General features: G+C 42.6%; 1 protein-coding gene across 4 annotated transcripts in view; it reads left to right on the plus strand.

Moving 5' to 3' along the window:
• Fsip1 (fibrous sheath interacting protein 1) overlaps positions 1-19,864 on the plus strand; it is a 128,663-nt gene that overhangs the window by 15,261 nt on the left and 93,538 nt on the right. For 2 of the 4 annotated variants that reach the window (XM_021155178.3, XM_021155192.2), the window contains exons 6-10: positions 2,381-2,473; positions 3,389-3,546; positions 6,902-7,012; positions 10,143-10,298; positions 18,494-18,628. In XM_021155178.3, coding sequence (XP_021010837.1) covers positions 2,381-2,473; positions 3,389-3,546; positions 6,902-7,012; positions 10,143-10,298; positions 18,494-18,628 — 653 coding nt within the window. The remainder of the gene's footprint in view (positions 1-2,380; positions 2,474-3,388; positions 3,547-6,901; positions 7,013-10,142; positions 10,299-18,493; positions 18,629-19,864) is intronic. The other 2 variants (XM_021155182.3, XM_021155186.3) reach the window with 2 other exon arrangements.

The raw sequence follows: 19,864 nt of genomic DNA on the forward strand, positions 1-19,864 counted from the left end.
CTTGCGTGAGCCCTCTTGCTTACTTGTGCTTAGGTTGATTTCTTCACTCCTGGACAGTTCAAGATCCCCTGAGTAGGATCTCCCAGTGACTCCCAATAGTGCCTCCCAGAGTGGACTGGGTCTTACCTTAACTAACTGAAGGGTGTCTATCACAGGCATGTCCACAGGCCAATCTCATGTAGAAAGCCCTTACCAGGTGACTCTGGGTTGTGCCAAGTTGACAGTTAAAGCTTACCATCATTTGTTCCTCAGGAGCTGCTAACTTTGTTTGTTTGTTTGTTTGTTTAGAGATAGAGATTCTGACTGGGACCTGAATTTCAATGATTTAGCAAGTCAGTGAGTCTCATGGATCTTTCTGTCTCTGTCTTCTCCAAAGCTAGGATTACAAATATGCACCATCATGCTCAACCTTTTTTTTTTTTTTTGCGTGGGTTCTAGAGATTGACCTGCGGTGCGATGGCTATGCAGTGGGTACTCCACCAACTGAGCTGTCTTTCCAGTCCCAAAATTTTAATTTTAATGAAGAAAAGTTTATCATTTTTAATTTCATGGATAGTGCATGATCTGTTTTTTGTTTTGTATTGTTTTGTTTGGTTTTGAGATACAGTCTTACTGTGTAGCCCTGGTTGGGCTGGAACTCACTCTGCAGGCCAGGTTGTCCTCTAACCTAGAGATCCACCTGGCTCTGCCTCCTAAGTGGTGGGATTAAAGATGTGCACCACCATTCTTGGCTTGCTGTGCTTTTAATAACAAAAAATTTCTGTGGCTCAAATAGGCAGATTCAACATGTCATGTTAAGGCACAGAGAAAATTGGTTTTGAAGATTTTCTTAGTTAGGTTTCTAATGCTGCGGGAGAACACCATGACCAAAAGCAACTTGGGGAGGAAAGGGTTTATTTCAATTACAGTTTCAGGGCAGGAACTCCAGCAGGGCCAGAACCATGAGGCAGGAGCTGATGCAGAGGCCATGGAGGAGTGCTGCTTAATGGCTTGCTCCTTCTGGCTTTTTCGGGCTGCCTTCTTCTAGAACCTGGGACCATGTGCATAGGACTGGTACCACTCATTATGGTCTGGGCCTTCCCACATACTTGTCTATAAGCAAATCTTAGGGAGACATTTTCTTAATTGAGAGTCCATCTTTTCAATGACTCTAGCTTGTGTTGTTAGCATAAAACTAGTCAGAATAAAGTTATACAGTAATTAGCTGATATGAAACAAAAAATCATGGTGAAACAAAAATGGTTGAACAATGCAATGCCCTATTTTCTCCATGGAGCTTAACTCAAGAGAAGAAATTGCAAGAGAACACCAACTTTTGTGAGTCTCCCAAATGTACTTACTCTCTCTCTTTTAAATAAAACTCTCTCTCTCTCTCTCTCTCTCTCTCTCTCTCTCTCTCTCTCTCTCTCTCTCTCTCTCTCTGTACATGCAGGTAGGTGGCAGTGCATGCCATGGCTCGAGTGAGAAGGTCAGAGGAAGACTCAGTTCTTTTACTTGGGATGGAGCTCAGACTGTCAGGCTTGCTCAAGTGCCTTGGCTCCCCAGAGCTATCTTGCAGGCCTTGTCTTTTGGTTTGTTTTTGTTTTTGTTGTTGTTTTTAAAGAGTCTCATGTAGCCCAGATTGGTCTTGAACTTGCCGTGTCTCAGAGGATGACCTTGAACTCAACCTCCTCTTCCTATGGCTGGAAGTGCAGGTATCGGCACTGTGCCTTACTCAAAGGCATTCTGTTAATGGCTGGCTACACACTTAAGATCTTTAGCTTCGAGGCCTGAAATAGAAGGGACTGCATAGTTCTGTTGCTGACTGTGCATTGTCTGTATCACAGCACGGGGATCTGTGGAGGTCATCTCTAGAGAGAGGTGATGTTCTAGTGTGCTCTCACGATTCTAGGGAAGTGCTGTTTGGCTCTCTCCCGCATGTTCACCTCTGTGGTACATGCGAAGACTGCCCGATTGCTATTTCAACATGGGAGTGACTTTTTTTTTCTTTTTTCTTTTTTCTTTTTTCTTTTCTTTTCTTTCTTTCTTTTTCTTTTTTTTTTGGTTTTTCGAGACAGGGTTTCTCTGTGTAGCCCTGGCTGTCCTGGAACTCACTTTGTAGACCAGGCTGGCCTCGAACTCAGAAATCCGCCTGCCTCTGCCTCCCGAGTGCTGGGATTACAGGCGGTGCCACCACGCCCGGCTCGGCTTTATTTTCTTTAACAGCTCTCGTGTATGGAGGAGGTTGAGGAATAGTAGAACGAGTAGTCGATCATGCAATCCTCTCTCTTCCTTCAGTGTCCATAACTTTATTTTGTGGAGATTGAACAAGTGTTATTTATTTATTTATTTATTTATTTATTTATTTATTTATTTATTTATTTATTTATTTTTGTATCAGCAGAGGCATTGCAGTGTGAGTTTGAAGACGCCCTTTTCTCAGTGTTTCATACTCAGATTCCTCCAGAAACTTACGAAAATCTCATGGAGAAAGGTATGTTTAACTTGTGTGATTATAGAGATTGCCACAAGGGGGCATGAAATAGTCATGGGTGAAGGGGGCTTGATCTATATAATTTGATCAGTTAAGAAGTAATGAAGAAAACATCTAATAAAAAAGAACACTAACTAGAGTTCAAGGTGAGGCATAAGGGCTGAGAATGTAGCTCATGGCAGAGGACACACCCAGAACAAAACAGGCACGGCCCACAATCCTTTGTGAGTTTGTCCATGTTGAAGTTACTTATCAAAACTTCATTATTGTGTTCTATTACTGGATCTTTGAAATTTTGCATAATAGTTTTGAAAAAGTAGGCTGCTCCCTGTTCTTCTGGCTTCTAGGTGCAGACATTGCCTCAGAAATGAATCATTTGGGGCCAGGCACTCCATCTTTATTTGTCCTCAGCACTTTGGCTGGTTGTGAGAGGGGGAAAAATAGTTTTCTTCAGGGAAGAGCCCCCCAGTTGGTTATCTAATACCACGTGTTCAGTCCTGAAACCATGTCATACAAGTAACTTTATGAAGACTGAACAGGGCTGCATTTATATATTTATGTATATTTGTGATATATTTATCTCAACAATTAAAGGAAAAGAGGCGATGATTTGAGAGAGAAAGCAAGCAAGGCAGGTACCTGGTTAGCAGGGGAGTTTGGAGGTAGGAAAAGGAAGGGTGAAATGATGTAATTATACTTTAATTAAGATGATTTTTAAAAGTAGGCTGCAACTGATCGAAATCTGGGTTATGGAGGATGGGAGAAAATAAACCTAAGCCAAATCTGGGTCTAGAATTTAAAAATTATTCCTTCTCTCTGTGTTCCTAAAACATATTTTAATGTATACGTAAGGTGAGTTTTTAGTATGATTCAGAATTGTAATTGTGAGCTTATTTTGAACTTTTTCAATACTAGATTTTACCTGTGATGTGGAGAAAAATGAACCATTGATCATAACAAAAAAGCAACCGTTTTCAAATACAGAAGCGATTGAGCCTAGGAGGGAAGACAGCCAGGGTTTCATTGGGCAGAACCCTGAACACAGCCAGGATTTTATTAAGCGAAACATTGAGGTAAGTATCTATCTAATGATTCAAGAGACAGAATGTGGGAGAAAGCCAGGGGAAGAAAGAGTCCTAGGAATTTACTTACTGTCTCGCTGGGTGTGAGCGTGGGTAGTGTGTGTGCACGTGTGTGTATGTGGGTGCACATGCCTGTGTGTGCGGAGGCCAGAGGAGGAGGTAGGTTGTGCTGATCTACCACTCTCTGCTTTATTTCCTTGAGGCAGGGTCTCTCACTGGACCTGGAGTGAGCCTGGTAGCTCCTGAGCTCCAGTTCCCTCCTATCTCTGCTCCTCATTTGACACTTGGTGTTCTAGGCACCCACCTAGCTTTTTACATGGGTCCTGGGGATTTGAACTCATGCTTGCACGGCAGGTGCTCCTATCCTCTGAGACATCTCAGCCATTTGGGGTTTTGAAATAGACTTTTTATCAAGATGAATGTGTGCATAATTGGTTTAGTACATATAACCAAAAGGAAAGCTTTGTGAAATAATCTGTATCTTCACTGCTTTCTTTCTTTTTACCTTTTTTATTGGATATTTTCTTTATTAACATTTCAAATGTTGTCCCCTTCCCCCGGTTCCTCCTTTCCCCGGAAACCCACTATCCCATCCCCCATCTGCCTGCTTCTAAGAGGGTGTTCCTCTACCCACTCACTCCCAACTCCCCACCTTCACATTCCACTACACTGGGGTATTGAGCCTTCACAGGACCCAGGGCCTTTCCTCCCATTGATGCCCAGCAAGGCCATCCTCTGCTACATATGGAGCTGGAGCCATGGGTCCCTCCTGTGTACTCCTTGGTTGGTGGTTTAGTCCCTGGGAGCTCTAGGGGATCTGGTTGGTTCATATTGTTGTTCTTTCTATGGGGTTGCAAACCCCATTAGCTCCTTCAGTCCTTTTTCTAACTTCTCCATTGGGGACCCCACTGGGGACCCTGTGCTCAGTCCAGTGGTTGGCTGTGAGCATCTACCTCTGTATTTGTCAGGCTCTGGCAGAGCCTTTCAGGAGACAGCCATATCAGGCTCCTGTCAGCATGTACTTCTTGTCATTAGCAATAGTGTCTGGGTTTGGTGACTGTACATGGGATGGATCCCCAGGTGGGGCAGTCTCTGGATGGCCTTTCTTTCAGTCTCTGCTCCACACGTTGTCTCTGTATTTGCTGTCGTGAATATTTTGTTCCCCTTTCTAAGAAGGACCAAGGCACCCACACTTTGGTCTTCCTTCTTTTTGAGCTTCATGTGGTCTGTGAATTGTATCTTGGTGGATACAGAAAATGTGGTACATTTACACGACGGAGTACTATTCAGCTATTAAAAACAACGAATTCATGAAATTCTCAGGCAAATGCATAGAACTAGAAAATATCATCCTGAGTCAGGTAATCCAATCACAAAAGAACACACATGGTATACACTCACTGAGAAGTAGATATTAGCTCAAAAGCTCGGAATACCCAAGAACAATTTTTCACTGCTTTCTAGTCTAATTACATCATACCTCCCATCTCACCCTGCCCTGCTCTGCCCTGCCTTGCTTCCTTCTATCCTAGTTTATAGTTTTCAAATCTTCTAGCTTCAGCTAGAATTTATTTTATCACTCAGAATAGTCTAGTTCCTGAAATGGAAAACGGCCATGACTAGGACTTCTCCTCCAGATTTTAGCTTGTACACCAGTAAAGTGTGTGTGTGTGTTTATTGATTGAGTCATTCTCATTATAAGACTGATTGTGTAACTACTGTGTTTAGAACTTAGGATGGAAAATGTTCCTGGCAGAGCAGCAAGACTGGCTTGGAGAAACCGGCTGGTAGTCTGCCCTCCCCTGTTCCTCCCCGACCTTGGTTTCTGCTCTTGAGTGGGTCCTTGATTTAGGGCTCATCCTTGTTACACCGCAGGTCAGGCAACCTGATTTGGTTTGTCTTTAAAGGAGCAGTTAAGGGCGCAGAGACTTCTGTATTAGCCCGGGATGCTAATTAATTAATCTATGAGAAACGTCTGTGGGGTGGACAGAAGCTCACACTAACTGCTCGGACAGCAGTGACTGGTAAGGGTAAAGTATCAGCAGGAGAATTGTTTCCTCGGCTCAGGCCAGAATCTGTTCTCCCATCTGGCATGCTGTGCCAGGCAGCTTGGTCCCCGAGTCAGTCTGCCACCACCAGGCTGGCCACTCTCAGTCTTGTGTGCCCATGTTCATGTTACCTCAGGGAACCTTCTCCAACTTCTCTGGCCTTGTCGCTGCTAGCCCAGCAGATCTTGATGCACTGTTTCATTTTCCAAGAACAGCTGAGTTTTCTCTGAGCTCTTGCTGATGTGCTCAATAGCTTCAATATAGATTCTCCTTCTTTCCCTTTTATAACACCAACAGGATCTTTATTTAAATGCCTTTTGTGATATTCTAGAAATTAATTAATTTTTGAGATAAGGTCTTGTGCAGCTCAGGCTGGTCGCAAACTTGGTGAGTAGTTGGGGATGACTTTGAATTTCTGATGCCCCTGCCACCTCTACTTCTCACGTGCTGGGATTGTAGGTGTGCACCATGGTGCTCAGCTTTCTGAGGTGCTAGAGATTGAGCCAAGGGCTTCGTGCATGTAAGGTAAGCCTTAACCAACTGATTTGCATGCCCAGTCTCAATATTCTAGAAATTTAAAAAGCAGTTTCTTTAAGTGGATGTGTGGTACCAGAAAGTGTCCACAGAGACCTCTGTCTCAGCAAATGTTTTTATGCTTCTACATCTGCATGTCCATGTCTTCTATATCCATACCCTCTATAGCTATATGCCTGTGTCTTTATCATCTAAATCTCTATATTTGGAGAGAAATTTGAAATCAGCTTCCATTTAAAAATGTTTATATAAAAGTGACGTTTGCAGTGGTTAATAAGAAGGCCTGCCTAGAGCCAGTGAGATGACTCATTGGGTAAAGGGTGAGTGCCTGAAAGCCTGAGTTCTATTCCTGGACCCACACAGTAAAAGGAGAGAACTGACTCCTTCAAGATGACCTCTGATTGCCACATAAGTGCTATAGCCAACACATGTGTAAGTGTGCATGCACACACACACATGTGCACACACACGTGCATTTACACAGAGACACACACAGAGGGAGAGAGAAGGGGAGGGAGGAAGGGAGAAAGAGAGAGATACAGTGTGTGTGTCGAGAGAGGAAGAAAAGAAGGGTTTCTTATACTGTAAATATCTTTGGAAAATGACTACAAAAGAGTTGTTATAAAATAAAACTACCTAGCAGATCAGAGTGTCTAATCTCCCAAAGTTTAATTTAGTATTTCTACTTTGTAGAAGTCTCATTTCTTTTTGCTGGTCGACATGTTGCATTGCATGCTTAAATTTCTCACTAATATATTCTGTAGCTGGCCAAGCATTCAAGAAGCCCAGTGGTCATGGTTGAAGGAGAGAAGAAAAGACTGGATGAGCTCCTGCAAGGCCTGGATGATGCAGATTCAGGACTTTCCAGTGCCGAGGTAAGCAAACTCGACTGCCAAGGATTTGCCTTTCCAAACCATTTCTGGGCCGTCAACCTATTAGCGCAAGTGTATAGCCTTTCCAGCTAGAAGACATTCTCCGCATAAAAAATTCTAACATTTTCAGATTTATTATTGGTCAGCTCACTAAGTCTGTAAAGTGGCACGCTAGGCTTAGTTCTTGATGCTGTAAGAATATATTTCTCTGTGCCCCCTCTTCATCCGTCCTGGCTTCACAGTCTTCCAGTGTGGTCTTTATAATCCTGTAGGATGATATTCTGTTTCTGTCCAGTCAGTCTTCACCATCCAGTTCCATGGAGACCTGGGAAGAGGCTTTTCTATAGGAGTAAATGCAGATATTTCTAGAGCTAGTGTCATTCCCTAATGATCCACAGGAGTGCAGCTGTCCACTGTTCATACAAGTTTCCCTGTTAATTGTGTAGGCATGCTTTTTAGTTCCACAAAGAAACTTGTGTTACCTGAAGCACTTGGCACTCTGGTCTGACTTTTATTTCCCTGGGCTGAGTGAGGCTGTGGTAGGACTGGCACTTGAGGACCCTGCCCGCATCCCTTTTATCTGCTCCCTGCTTGTGTGTCAGATTACTTGCAGCCAGCTGGAAGCCCAGGGCACACAGCTGCAGAGGATGCCATTTACTGGAGGTTCAAGAGCAGCACATGTGTGACAGCTGTGGCCACAGGGGAGGACAGACCAGGGGACACCAAGCTCCATGACTACCCTGGCTGCCAAGATCCTGCACATTTCTGAGAGAAGCTAGAAAAATCAGATTTTTAAATGGGAAACATGTGTTTTAAAGGTCAACAATTAATTCCTTGAAAAAATTCTGTGTGGGCAATCATAATACCCTTCTTCCGCTCCAAATTCAAAGCAAATGCCAGAGCCTCACAGAATACAACCTCTGAGGGTCCTCTGGGAGCTGGGCTCAGGGATAGAGGTGAGGGTGGGTGAAGCACACTGTTGAGCATGAAGAAATTCTGAGGTTACTTCAGCTTTGCTAACCGTGCTAATTGTCTTAATTTATTAACAAAACTCATGTAGCAGAATTAGATGCCCAGGTTTCATTTTTAGGTCTATTGCTAACTGTGAAGCTGGCAGGACATGTTCTGCTGTTGGCAGACAGCATTTGGCTCCCCCCAGCCCCACACAGCTGTTCCTGCTATGTGTTGACAATGAATGTTTGTGATTGATATTGTTTTTGTCATATTGGCTTAGTTAGTATTTGTGTTTTGTCCTCCCATTTTTAAGCTTTATATCAGTTCAAACAATATTTTTGTTATTTTAAACTATTTTTGTTGTTACTTGGAATGGCCATTGATAATATTTTGAACATTTTCTTCCTTCAAATTATGTATTTTAATGGTCATATTTGATCTCTTTATTCATTTTCTCTTTTCACTTCATATTAGTTGGGAATCTAGTTCTGTTTATGACCTGATTTTGTTATTATCCCTCAACTTCTGAAATAGTTCCTAAAATCTTGACTGTGCAACACATGTGTGTGGTCAGTGTTGTGTGTATGTCATGTGTATGTGCAGTGAACGTGTGCACAGTGTTGTGTGTGTGCATGTCATGTGTATATGCAGTGAACGTGTGCACAGTGTTATGTGGGTGCATGTCATGTGTATGTGCAGTGAATGTGTGTGCATAGTGTGTGTGTGTACATCCATGCACTGATGCCCCTGATGCCCTCTTTTGTAGCAAGGTGGGTTTTACAGTGGTGCCCAGATCACTCACTTCTATACTAGTGAGTGGTTGAGCCTGGCTGCTGGCTACTAAGTTACCTGCTTGAACCTTAACTAGGAAGGAAGCTAGGAAGATCATCTCTGGTTTCTGTCTCAGGAAGGAGAGACTCCTGCAAACCAGAAAGTTTAAGCTTCCCACACAGGCCAACCGTTTCCAGGTGGTGCTGGAGCAGCAGGCCAGACAGTGCTACCTTCCGTTTAATTATGAAATGTCTTGCTGCGGTCGCCTGGTGTCTGCACATCAATGTTCTGCTGGGTTTTATCGACAGGCTCCAAATCTTAGCTTCATTAAAAATAATTTCACTCAGGAGAGAGTCTTCAATTAATTGCTGTTTAGTCATTGATTCTGTAGTTTAAGTTTTGCTAATTATCTTTCATTTAGAGCATTCAGTATTTGTATCAATTTTATGAGGGTAAATAATAAACCCGTTTCTTATCTGTGACTAATTAGGTAATACTATTTCCCTTGTAGTTTTAGACTTTTGGGTGTTTTACTGTGAATAAAGTGGCATGCTATTGGCATTGGGTCTGTTTTCTGGCGTGACAATACCACAGCTGAGCTCCACCTTTCACACCTTTTCCAGTCTTGCTGCCACGAGTCTGGGCAGTCTCAGTGCCTGTTCAGACTGACCTGCCTGTGCCCGATCCGGATCCTCATTACTCACGCACAGCGAATAGCCAGTGTGGCAGTTTTGGATGGACTCTATAAAGGGGTTTTTCAAAAAGAATTTTAAAAGCATGTGTGTGTGTGTGTGTGTGCCCATAGAGGCCAAAAGAGCGCATTGGCTTTCCTAGAGGCAGAGCTGTAGGGGTTGTAAGTTACCTGGTGTAGGTGCTGGGACCCACACTTGGTCCCTTTGCAGAGCAGCCCTGGCTCTTAACCGCTGAGTTGTCTCAGCAGTTGCTGTGATTGGCTGAGATTTCTCTACTTGGTTACAATAGCACATTGCTAGGTTATGATTGATTATCTCTTAAGGCAAGTGTAGTTCACTGTACAGAAAGATTTGGGCGTGGAGACTAGGTCAGGTCAGGTTAGGTCAGGTCAGGTCAGTTCAGGTTATTTTGGCTTATTGGGGTAAAGTCTGAAAATACCATATTTATGATTGGTTAAAGCAGATTTCTTCTCAACATGTGGAAGACTGATCATGTGAAAGAGAACCAGCTTATGAGGCTGTGGGACCCCACAGTGACACCAGTAGACACCTTGTACAGACTGGGAAGATAATTAAACCCTAACCTTCACACTCCATGGTCCATGGTGTTGTGTTGTGCTTTGTAAGCCCTGGGTTCTGGTGGAGAGGTCTAAACAGTATGTTTCGGTGCGAGAATATGGTATGGGAATGACTTGGTCACCTTGGTTTTCTCTTAGGGCGATCAGTGGGGTTGGCTGGTTCCAGGAGAAGGCTATACCCTTGCAGCCACTGAGTCTCAGCAGCTTGCTGAGATTGACATAAAGCTTCAGGAACTCTCTGTTGACTCTCCCACCGTCTTCAGCCTTGAAAGTCAGAGCCATAAGGGTGATATGGTATGTTTTTTCCTTCCTTCCTTCCTTCCTTCCTTCCTTCCTTCCTTCCTTCCTTGCTTGCTTCCTTCCTTCCTTCCTTCTTCCAGTCTGAAACTACATCAGCCAAAGAACCCGTCGGAGTGGTCTGAAGAGACAGTTCAGTGGCTGGCAGCACCTCTGGGAGCTAGCTCAGATTCTGGGGCTAGGCTTCTAAGGGCCAGGAGGGGCATTCCTAACCCCCTGAGGTAGTAGCATTAGAGGCACTGATCTCAGTACAAGTCTCTGGGTCGGAGTCAGAGTTCATGGAAAGAGAAGACTGGAATACTTATTGCAACGGAATGCACCCTGGGACATTGACACAAGCTACTATGTTTTACTGAGTTCTGCTTCTCAAGAAGAGGCAGTTAAGATGGGTAATAAAACTGCCCATAGATACCCTGTTCTTTTCCTGTTTCATCTGACTCGTAGTTGATGGGGTTAGGAAAGCTAAGCTCTAAAGCCTCAAGAGTGTTCCTAAAGTGAAGCCATCCTCATCATGGCTGTCAGGTGGTCTTCTTGAACGAGATTGAGAATTTAGAGATCTGTTCAGGCTTTAGAAAGTTAAGTAAACTGTCTTTGTAAAGTTAGCTAGTCCTTGCTAGCTTTTGTTATCCTCATCTAAATCATAGTTTTCAGGGTCCACATTATGGTTCAGATAAATCATTTGGAACATAACGAAAAGGAAAAAAACGACGTACAACTTTGTTGGTGTAGGCTGAGATCATGTGTGTTGTGGTGGGCCTGGTGCTGTTTGTATGTTGATGTTAATTCCGTGTGCCTGGGAAGGGTTGCAGAACCAATCCCCTAACAAATAAAGGAGCCAATCACTGGGCGAGTACTCGAGACTTCCGGTTGGAGAGGGGAAAGAGAGGAAGCAGGGGAGAGTTAGGTCCTTTTGGACAGGGATAGCGTGAGGACAAGATGTAACTATGAGTGTCTCCGGGTTTCAAGGGTTTCAATGGCAGATCTGTCACGATTCTTCACCAGAGGATTTAGATTAAATAAGGCTTACAAGATTAGGATTTTAGTTGCTGTGCCGGGCGATTGAGTTACCATTGTTTCTGAACTAAGTTTGTGTTGTGTTTTCCTTCACGTGGTGGCTCATCTGGGTCCAAGAGAGAAAGGTATGTCGGCAAAGCGTGGGTTTGGTGGGCCAGAGAGTCTCCACGAGATAAGAACAGGCTGGCCAGACCACCAGGCTGAGAGTAACAGGGCATGAGCGCGGAAATGTGCTGATCTTTTAAAATATTTACAGCAACACGTGTGAAACAGCCTTTTTTTTTTTTTTTTTTTTTTTTTTTTTTTACAAAGAAAAGAGATAACTTCACTTGCGGTTTCCACTAAATACATGAACAGATCCAGAACATAATAGTTGCTGAAAAGAAGAAATTAATGTTTTTTTTCCATTCAAAACAGCCTGTCATTTGGATTCTTATTTTCAGTTTCTTCTTGAAGCGTCTAGCCCAAAACAGCACTGCACACTGAATTTTCAAGTAGAAATGCAAGCCTGGCAAATTATTTCATGGTAATTGGTTTTGGATTGTGATGTCTTCTGAATAAGCACACTGAAATGAATTCATAAATGCGTTATCTCTGTGTAGTTGGTGAGTGAATGGGCTCTAATCTTTTGTTGAGCACAAACACTTAGCATTAGAATTCATCTCATTTTCATTCTACTGCAGACCCTTAGCTCGTCAGTTTCTCTTCATGAACCTTTAGAAGAATGTCTTTTAAGTGGAATATTAATCCCTACTTAGACAAACTCTGTGTGTGTGTGTGTGTGTGTGTGTGTGTGTGTGTGTGTGTGTATACACGTGTTCATGGAGGCCCTAGAAGAAGCCACAAGAGGATGTCAGAGCCATGAAGCTGGAGTTGTATAGGCAGCTAGGAGACACTTCGTTGGCTTCTCAAGAGTAGCAAGGACTTTTAACTGCTGAACTATGTCCCCAGTCTCTAAATTGCTACTTTCAAAATAATTCAACAAACACTAGCAAGGATTTACTGAATATCAGGAGTTATAGGAAAGAGAGGCCCATTGGTCATGCAAACTTTATATGCCTCAGTACAGGGGAACGCCAGGGCCAAGAGGTGGGAGTGGGTGGGTGGGGGAGTGGGTGTGGGGAACTTTTGGGATAGCATTGGAAATGTAAATGAAATAAATACCCAATAATAAAAAAAAGGAGTTACAGGAGTTTAAAGATAAGTCAGGCACATGGGCTATTTTGGAGTATGAAAGACTTGCTTCAAGTAACAGACTGAGCAGGTTATATTTAGGAATATGTATGTCCATACACTTACATATATCCATGTAACAAACAAATAATAAGAGGCCATGAGTTTGAAAGAGAGAAAGGAAGGATATATGGAGGATTTGGAAGGAGAAAAGGGAAGAAAATTATTATAACCTCAAAAGAGAAAAAAGTGAAAAAAGCCATTAAAAAAGAACAGCAAAGTTATAATACTCATTTGCATCTAAGTATAACATTGTTTTTCAGAATCATTTCAATGTATAAACTTATTGCCGTCCAAATGTCCAAAATAAAAAATATATTATCCTGTGTTTATCAAATACTATGGATAGTATATTACTAATTTTTAAATATTTTATGTATTAGCTTTAAAATATGTTGAAAATTAAAAACTATGTTGCATGAAATATTAAAAAGCATCCTATGCTAATGCCGGTGGCCTTGATCTGTCTCCAGCCCTACAGACAGGCTGAGACCGCATTCTTTCCATTTAGCCAGGACCTATCTCAACCACAGGAAGTCACTCTATCCATCTGGCTCTCTAAGTTCCTGTGGCTGACTGTGGCCACGCCCACTCCACGCTTCCAAATTCCTACGCAGGCTGGGGTGTACTCCTGTACACCACCCTCTGCCTCTTACCTTTCTCTTAAACTCAGTTGAGTTGCCCCGTGAAGGGAAACACCACACAATCTTAGTTTAGAATCAACAGTTAACGCAATTGCTGGGAGCAGAACCTAGCATCCTAATTCTTATAAACTAATCTATATTAAAAATCCTCTAGTACAGGGGAATGCCAGGGCCAGGAAGCAGGAGTGGGTGGGTTGGGGAGCAGGGCAGGGGGAAGGGTATAGGGGACTTTCTGGATAGCATTTGAAATGTAAATGAAGAAAATATCTAATAATAATAAAATCCTCCAGTGGCAGATCCGATCTGCCATTTGAACTGACAGCCTGCGGCTACCTACATTGTGCCTTCATGCTCTCTGCAGTCCAAAAACGTCGTTCCTTTCACCTGCTTCCCTCTACCTCTTCCTGACCCAGAAGTCCTGCCTACTTGCCTAGTGATTGATTTCCTGTAATGTTTATTTATTAGGGAAAAGTCCTACCATAAAACTATTCATAACAAACTTATTTAAAATAGCTGGGGCAACACAGCAGTCCTTTAACGGACAAATGGATAAATAAAAATATAAAATTTTACTACATGATAAAAATATATGGGCTGTATATGTTATAGCAGCAAAGTCATTTTGGGATAGCAGTCATGGCTATAGTTGTAGTAGAGGAAATACCCTAATATTTATTGTATCAATTGTTTATTAACATCATTGTGCTATGGGTGGACATGACTTTAATCCCAGTGGCTATTATGTTGGCAACTTATTCACCAACATAGATGTGTTGAAAGGTTGGTGGCACTTTGAAGAGGCAGGGTCTGTCAGGTACTCTACAGGTCCTTTGTGTATATAATACGGCTTCTAGAGCACTCTGGAACGAATGGGTTCCATCTAAATCTGTCTTGGGCTGTGTGTTTGGCTTCTGTTTGTTTTGGCCTACACTAATGTATTAGTTATAGATCACATCGTGAGATATTATAGCTTAGTCCCTTAAAAGCTTGTTTATTCTCTAAATAACAGAGTGGGTGGAGCCAGATGGGAGGGAGGTGGGGAGGATCTGGTAGGATTAAAGGGTGAGAATCTCATCTCTAAAGGAAATGTTCCTAAATAAAAATGTAATTTCAGCCAGGGGAGGGAAAAAAAAAAGCCTTGCTTCATGTTTTAGCTTTGTCCCTTGTTCTTTGGACGGGGACATTGATCAGAGATTCTGTAAAGCCTCCATTTCAGTAGCTCCGGGGTTGTTGAGTCCTCCTCAAGTGTCTTCCTCAAAAGCATAAAGACCTGAGCTTGACTCCCAGAACCCACCTCAGAGAAGCCACAGGAGACTACCACCACATAGCACGGGGTGGGGATGGTAGCTGTGGAGATGGTTAAATTCATATGTGGGCTTCCTTAGGCTCACAAAGTGTTTACAAATGTTTGTAGTCAGCATTTAAAAGTAAATTCAAACAAAAATGCTGGTTTCTAGTTTTTCCTTGAAAAAAAATCAGAAAATACAGCAACACTTCACCTGATTGAGCTGGACAGCAGTTGTCTTCTCTGGTTCTCCACTTTCCTGTGCACTTTCCTTTTCTGTATTATGCTGTCAAGAAAATGGTTTTCTGGACGAGTTAAAGCCCAGTCTCCCTAACGTAGCTGCTGTGGTTTTTCTCCATGGTGTTAAGTTGGTAGGCATGAAAACCTGTGATGCATGCTTTGAGGGTCTCTAGACATGGTCACAGAGATTGCCCAAGCTCATGTCATTTAGAGAAGTAAGGGAAGTGGCACACTTCTCCTTGGTCTTAGGAGTTTGCTGGTTGTGACCATCCTTATATTAGTCACGTGACTGGTACTAATTAACTTTTGAAAAAATTGAAAAGCGGCATTTGTCTTTTTCTCTGTGAAAACAAAGCATGTGGCCACATGTAAAACCGGGAACGTTCTGTCCCTGTCGTTGCTGTAACAGTTACACTGTCGAGTGGCTGCACCTTCTCGTGAGCTTCTACCCCTCACCCTATGGCAGCCAGAGAACGGACTAGAGCCGGTTGTGTTCATAAGGTCTGTGGGTTAACTGTGCTTATCTGTGCTTATCTATGTCCTGACTCGACAAGAAGCCAGTCAGTTCTTTCTCCATATTGGAAATCACTCTGTGAAGTTGCATGATGGCATGTAATTTTGTTTTTCTCATTTGTAGATAGACTGGATTCCAGCTTTCTCCAGAAATATCTGGGATATGGGAATTGTGTAACGTTTAGTTTCTTAAGTCCTCCACGACTGGATTCAATAATAAATGCTATTCTTTTTTGGCTCTTGTAAAGACATAGGGTTTATTCATCTCTCATGTGATCAGTCTTACTAAATCTAGAATTCCACTTCATGGTTAGAGGGGGTTTTTGCTGGTCAAAGGAGAGTCTTCAGGCATAGCTCTTGCTGACAAGTGGTATTTCTTTGTTCTCAAACCCACTAACTTAACTGAACTTAACAGCTCTCCTAAACTTGACTTATTGTCCTGTGCTTAGAATATTAATTCTATCCCATTCAATCTGGTAAACCAAACCAAAACAAGTGCTCCAACTATTTGGTTGAAGAAAATTGTATTTATAGTCATCTCCTTTCTTGCCAAGATCACACAGCTTCTGATGGAAACAATGAATTTGACTTGTTTCTTTCTCAACACTAGCTAAAATTTAGGAACAATAGACCTCTGCTTGACATGCAGTCCTGAAAAGTGTATTTTGTCAAGTCTGTTTTCCCCCAGATTTAAATGCACAGGTTCCAAGCAGGAATCCAGTTACTGATCAGTCTATGCTAGTGACAAGCCCTGACTTTACCTCCCTCCAGAAACCTTGGCAGTGTGTCTCAGGCATGTCCGTGTGTCTCAGGAGTATTTGTATGTCAGGAGCATCAGGGTTCGTATTGAAGAAGATATAAGAACAGACTCCAGAACTCCTCACTTCTAGAGCCAGGCTGTCAAAATTCTCCTTTGGATCTGGGGAAGAGCTCTTGTCCCCACTCTTACAAATTGTTTGGAATTTATATTTTGTTTTCCCAAGGTGCCTCCAATGCCAGGCAGGATTCTTTCATTTCATGGCAACATTCCAAGGTAATAAAAACAGTCTGTTTGAAGGATTTTCCTCACCACGTTTGGGCAGCTGACCCATGTGAGACAGGAAGTGGGAGTGGCCTGTAGACATATAGAGAGTGATCCTGGAAGCACAGGGTGGGATGACTTTAATGCATGGCTGCTTTGAATATCAAATAACTTAGCAAACTCCGAGTAATGTCTTTTGTATTTGACTTATGAAAAAGAAACTTCTTTAGCTTCAAAGGCCTCTGGTGCTCAGCCAACATCCCTGATGTCTTTAGAGGGTTAACTCAGAATCTCTTGGCAATCAATTAGTCAGAATAACAAATATCAGTTTATCTCAGGGTTAGTTCTCTTCTTGCGGTGCCATTAGACATTCTGAGTACATCACGGGGAACCTTTACTGAATTCTCCATAAAATCCTTTTTGATGTCTTGAAAACAATCTGTTACTTGGAGAATCTGCTGAATTAATTTTCAGAGATCATGAAGACGGTTCTGGCCGGTGCTTGCTGTCAGAAAAGAACTCCCCGGCACCAGGCTTTTGTTGAATCTGCAGCAGGGTACTTGACAGCACCGGTGTTTGTTTGTTTGTTTGTTTGTTTAATTGCTCCCTTTTGACTTGTTTTATTACATGGTATTCTTCAGACACTTGAGCTAGATGATTAAGCTGTCAGAGAGCATGCCTGAGGAAAGGTCTCACATACCCTCCAAGGCTAAGTGCACAGAATTGCAGGTAAGGCGGTGGACATTAAGACCTGGAAAGAGGTTGTGGCATTCTAATTGCACACCTGATTGTTCTAGCTGAGCCGGAGCTGAGATCTAACCTCCGGGCCTGCATGCTTTAAATATGGAGAGACTCTGTTAGAGAAGAAAGGAAGTAGGGTTGGTAGAATATTATGTTTGCCTAAAATTTAAAAAATGGCCTTTCTGCTTATGAAATTAACTTGCTTATTGTAGAAAATTCAAGGACCACAAAAAATCTAAGAAAATTATACTAAACACACACACACACACACACACACACACACACACTGACTGAATGTGAATGTAGGTCTCTTACACTAGTTTCCTGTGTGGCACCCTGGAGGAGGATATCTGTGGGAGAGAAGAGAGGACATTTATTTTAGATATAGAATTAAGAAGTGCCTGAGCCTAATCACCTAGAAATGCTATTAATTTTGAGCAACTATGCTTCTGTCAAGAAGAGTGTGATCGGCAGCCCTGAAGCAGTCACCAAGTCACCAAGTCTTTCCTGTGTTCAAAGGACACGTTCAGCTTGTTGGGTACTGAGATTTCCCACGTGTCTGTTGGGTGCTGTGATGGCTTTGGCCAGGTCTCTTTTTTCTTTCACAGATGACAAGATGGGGGCTCTGAGAAGATTATTCAGTTTGGTAATGTCATCTTAGTCAGGAGCCAGGTGGAACCAAGAGTCAAAGCTTCTGGTGTTGCCAAGTCCAGTTTGTCCCCATTGTCATAGACCTGCCTCTAATGACATAGACAGATAGTTCTAAAATGTACATGTATCAGCAGCAGCTGAGGTTACCTGTGCATTGCAGTCAGTGGTCCTGTATGGATGGTGGAAGAGCTCAGGACGCCCCGCTCCTAACTGGCAATTGTAGCTACTGTGGGAGGGAGAACCATTTCTCTTTGGAGGTGTGGATCCTGGTAGATTGCACATGCTTCAGTGGATGGCCCCACACATGCACACATGGGGAACACTAAACAGACTTCAGAGGGGAGGGCAGGAGGTTGGGAGATGGGCATGTTGGGAAAGATCCAGGGAGAGTTAGAGGGGTGAGTGGGGAGTGGATGCGATCATATTTCATTGTATACTTGTATGAAGTTTGCAAAGAATTAGAGAAAAGCAGAAATGAAGAATAAAAAGTATTGTGAGAAACCTGAAGCCCAGAGTAACCGCAGTTTATCTACTAAGCAGAGAGCAGGGCGCGGGCTTCTATCCAGCCCGGTCGTTTCTATCATACCTTTCTGCCTTTCAGATGATATCAGACGCCGAGTTTATCATCCCATTTGCTTTATTGTGTATTTGGGATTTTAATTCCTCGAATAGAAAAATTGAGAAGAATTGAAACATGGACTGAAGGGAGGGACCATTGTTTGAGCAACACAATTGATCCTCAAGTCCCAGTCACATCGGAGGGTCTGTGACAGCTGTGCCCTAACCCGACTATGTGTGAATTCGCTTCCTTTAAAATTAGGAACATGACCTTCTCTTACTTTTAAATTAGGAACGTGATGCCAATGAAGAAAGAAATACGGAACCAAGTCCAGGAGAGAAGATACTCCGGGACCACAAAGAGCAAAGGGACCGGGAGTCTCGGCTGAGAGCTATCGATGGCAAGCTGAAAGAGCTCAGTGAACAGGTAAGGTAAGGTCTTCCTGCCTACAGCCTAATCGGTGCCTTCACTGCACTCAACAACAACAACAAAACATTGAGTTAGACTACTTTTATGTGTCGAATTGGTGATGGGAAGTTGCCAGTCAGAGTTTAAATAAAAGAAATATTCATAGGATTTAAGGTATTATGATACAGTAATTTACATAATATAACCTGGAAAATACTATCTGAACTCATGATTCATGCATGAACTTCATGGTCTGGGTCTAGCAGTAACATGCATGTTCTTTAATTTTGGAAAAGTTTTATGAACTTTATGAAGTTTAACACTTAAACACTTAAACATTCCTACCTTTTGTTTACAATAAATACATTGTTAATTTTGATATAGTATAAATAATTTTAAGCCTGTAACCTTATCTTTATTGCTTTTAGTTAGCTATAGCATTATTGGTGACAGGTTATTTTTATTGTTTATTTTTGAGTTAGAGTCTTACTATGTAGCCCAGGCTGGCCTTGACTTTTGTTTTTAAGGAAGGAAGGAAAGATTGTTTTGGTTCATAGACTGAGGGTGCAGCCCATCATGACAGGGAAGGTACTGTGGTGAGAGCAGCTTTTAGCCACTAACAATGGCAGCAGGAGCCAGAGGTAGCAAGTCACACTGTGCCTGAAGTAAGGAAGCAGAGAGCAGCTGTACAGCCTCAAGGATGACTTTTGGGAACTACTTATCTGCATTATTTTCTTATTCTTGACCCTCTAAGGGAATATCCTTTCAAGATCACTTCTGCTTGAGCCTCATTACCGGAGTTTGATACCTACCTGGACGTCACAGCTAGATAAAACAATTATAGAAAGCATCCTCCATGGGCAATCTCTCCATCATTTGCCATACAAATGACAGACTGTCTCTGGGACATCTCAATCTTTTTCCCTCCCTCAGAAAGTTTATTGCTATTATGTTTAGTGTTCTACAAGTTTGTCTTCCTACCTACTCTTCTAAGCAACACCCCCTACCGCCACCCCTGCCTCGTATCCCTTCCTAGAGGTCAGTGTCTGTTGTGGGTACTGTGGTTATGATCCAAGCTGCTTGGGCTTCAAGGAATCTCAACTTTGTGATGTTAGTATATTGTGAGAATGTTTTCCCAGAGGAAGATGTGAACAATGTCTACCCCTCATTCCCAAGACATCAAAGTTCACCCTGGGGAACCAAGGAGTTTATTAGGCCTACAGAACTTGAGTGGGGTGGGGTTATGGGCAGGAG

Source organism: Mus caroli, unplaced genomic scaffold (assembly GCF_978045245.1).
Source record: "Mus caroli unplaced genomic scaffold, Mus_caroli_1 scaffold_2, whole genome shotgun sequence".
Classification (NCBI taxonomy): Eukaryota; Metazoa; Chordata; class Mammalia; order Rodentia; family Muridae; genus Mus; species Mus caroli.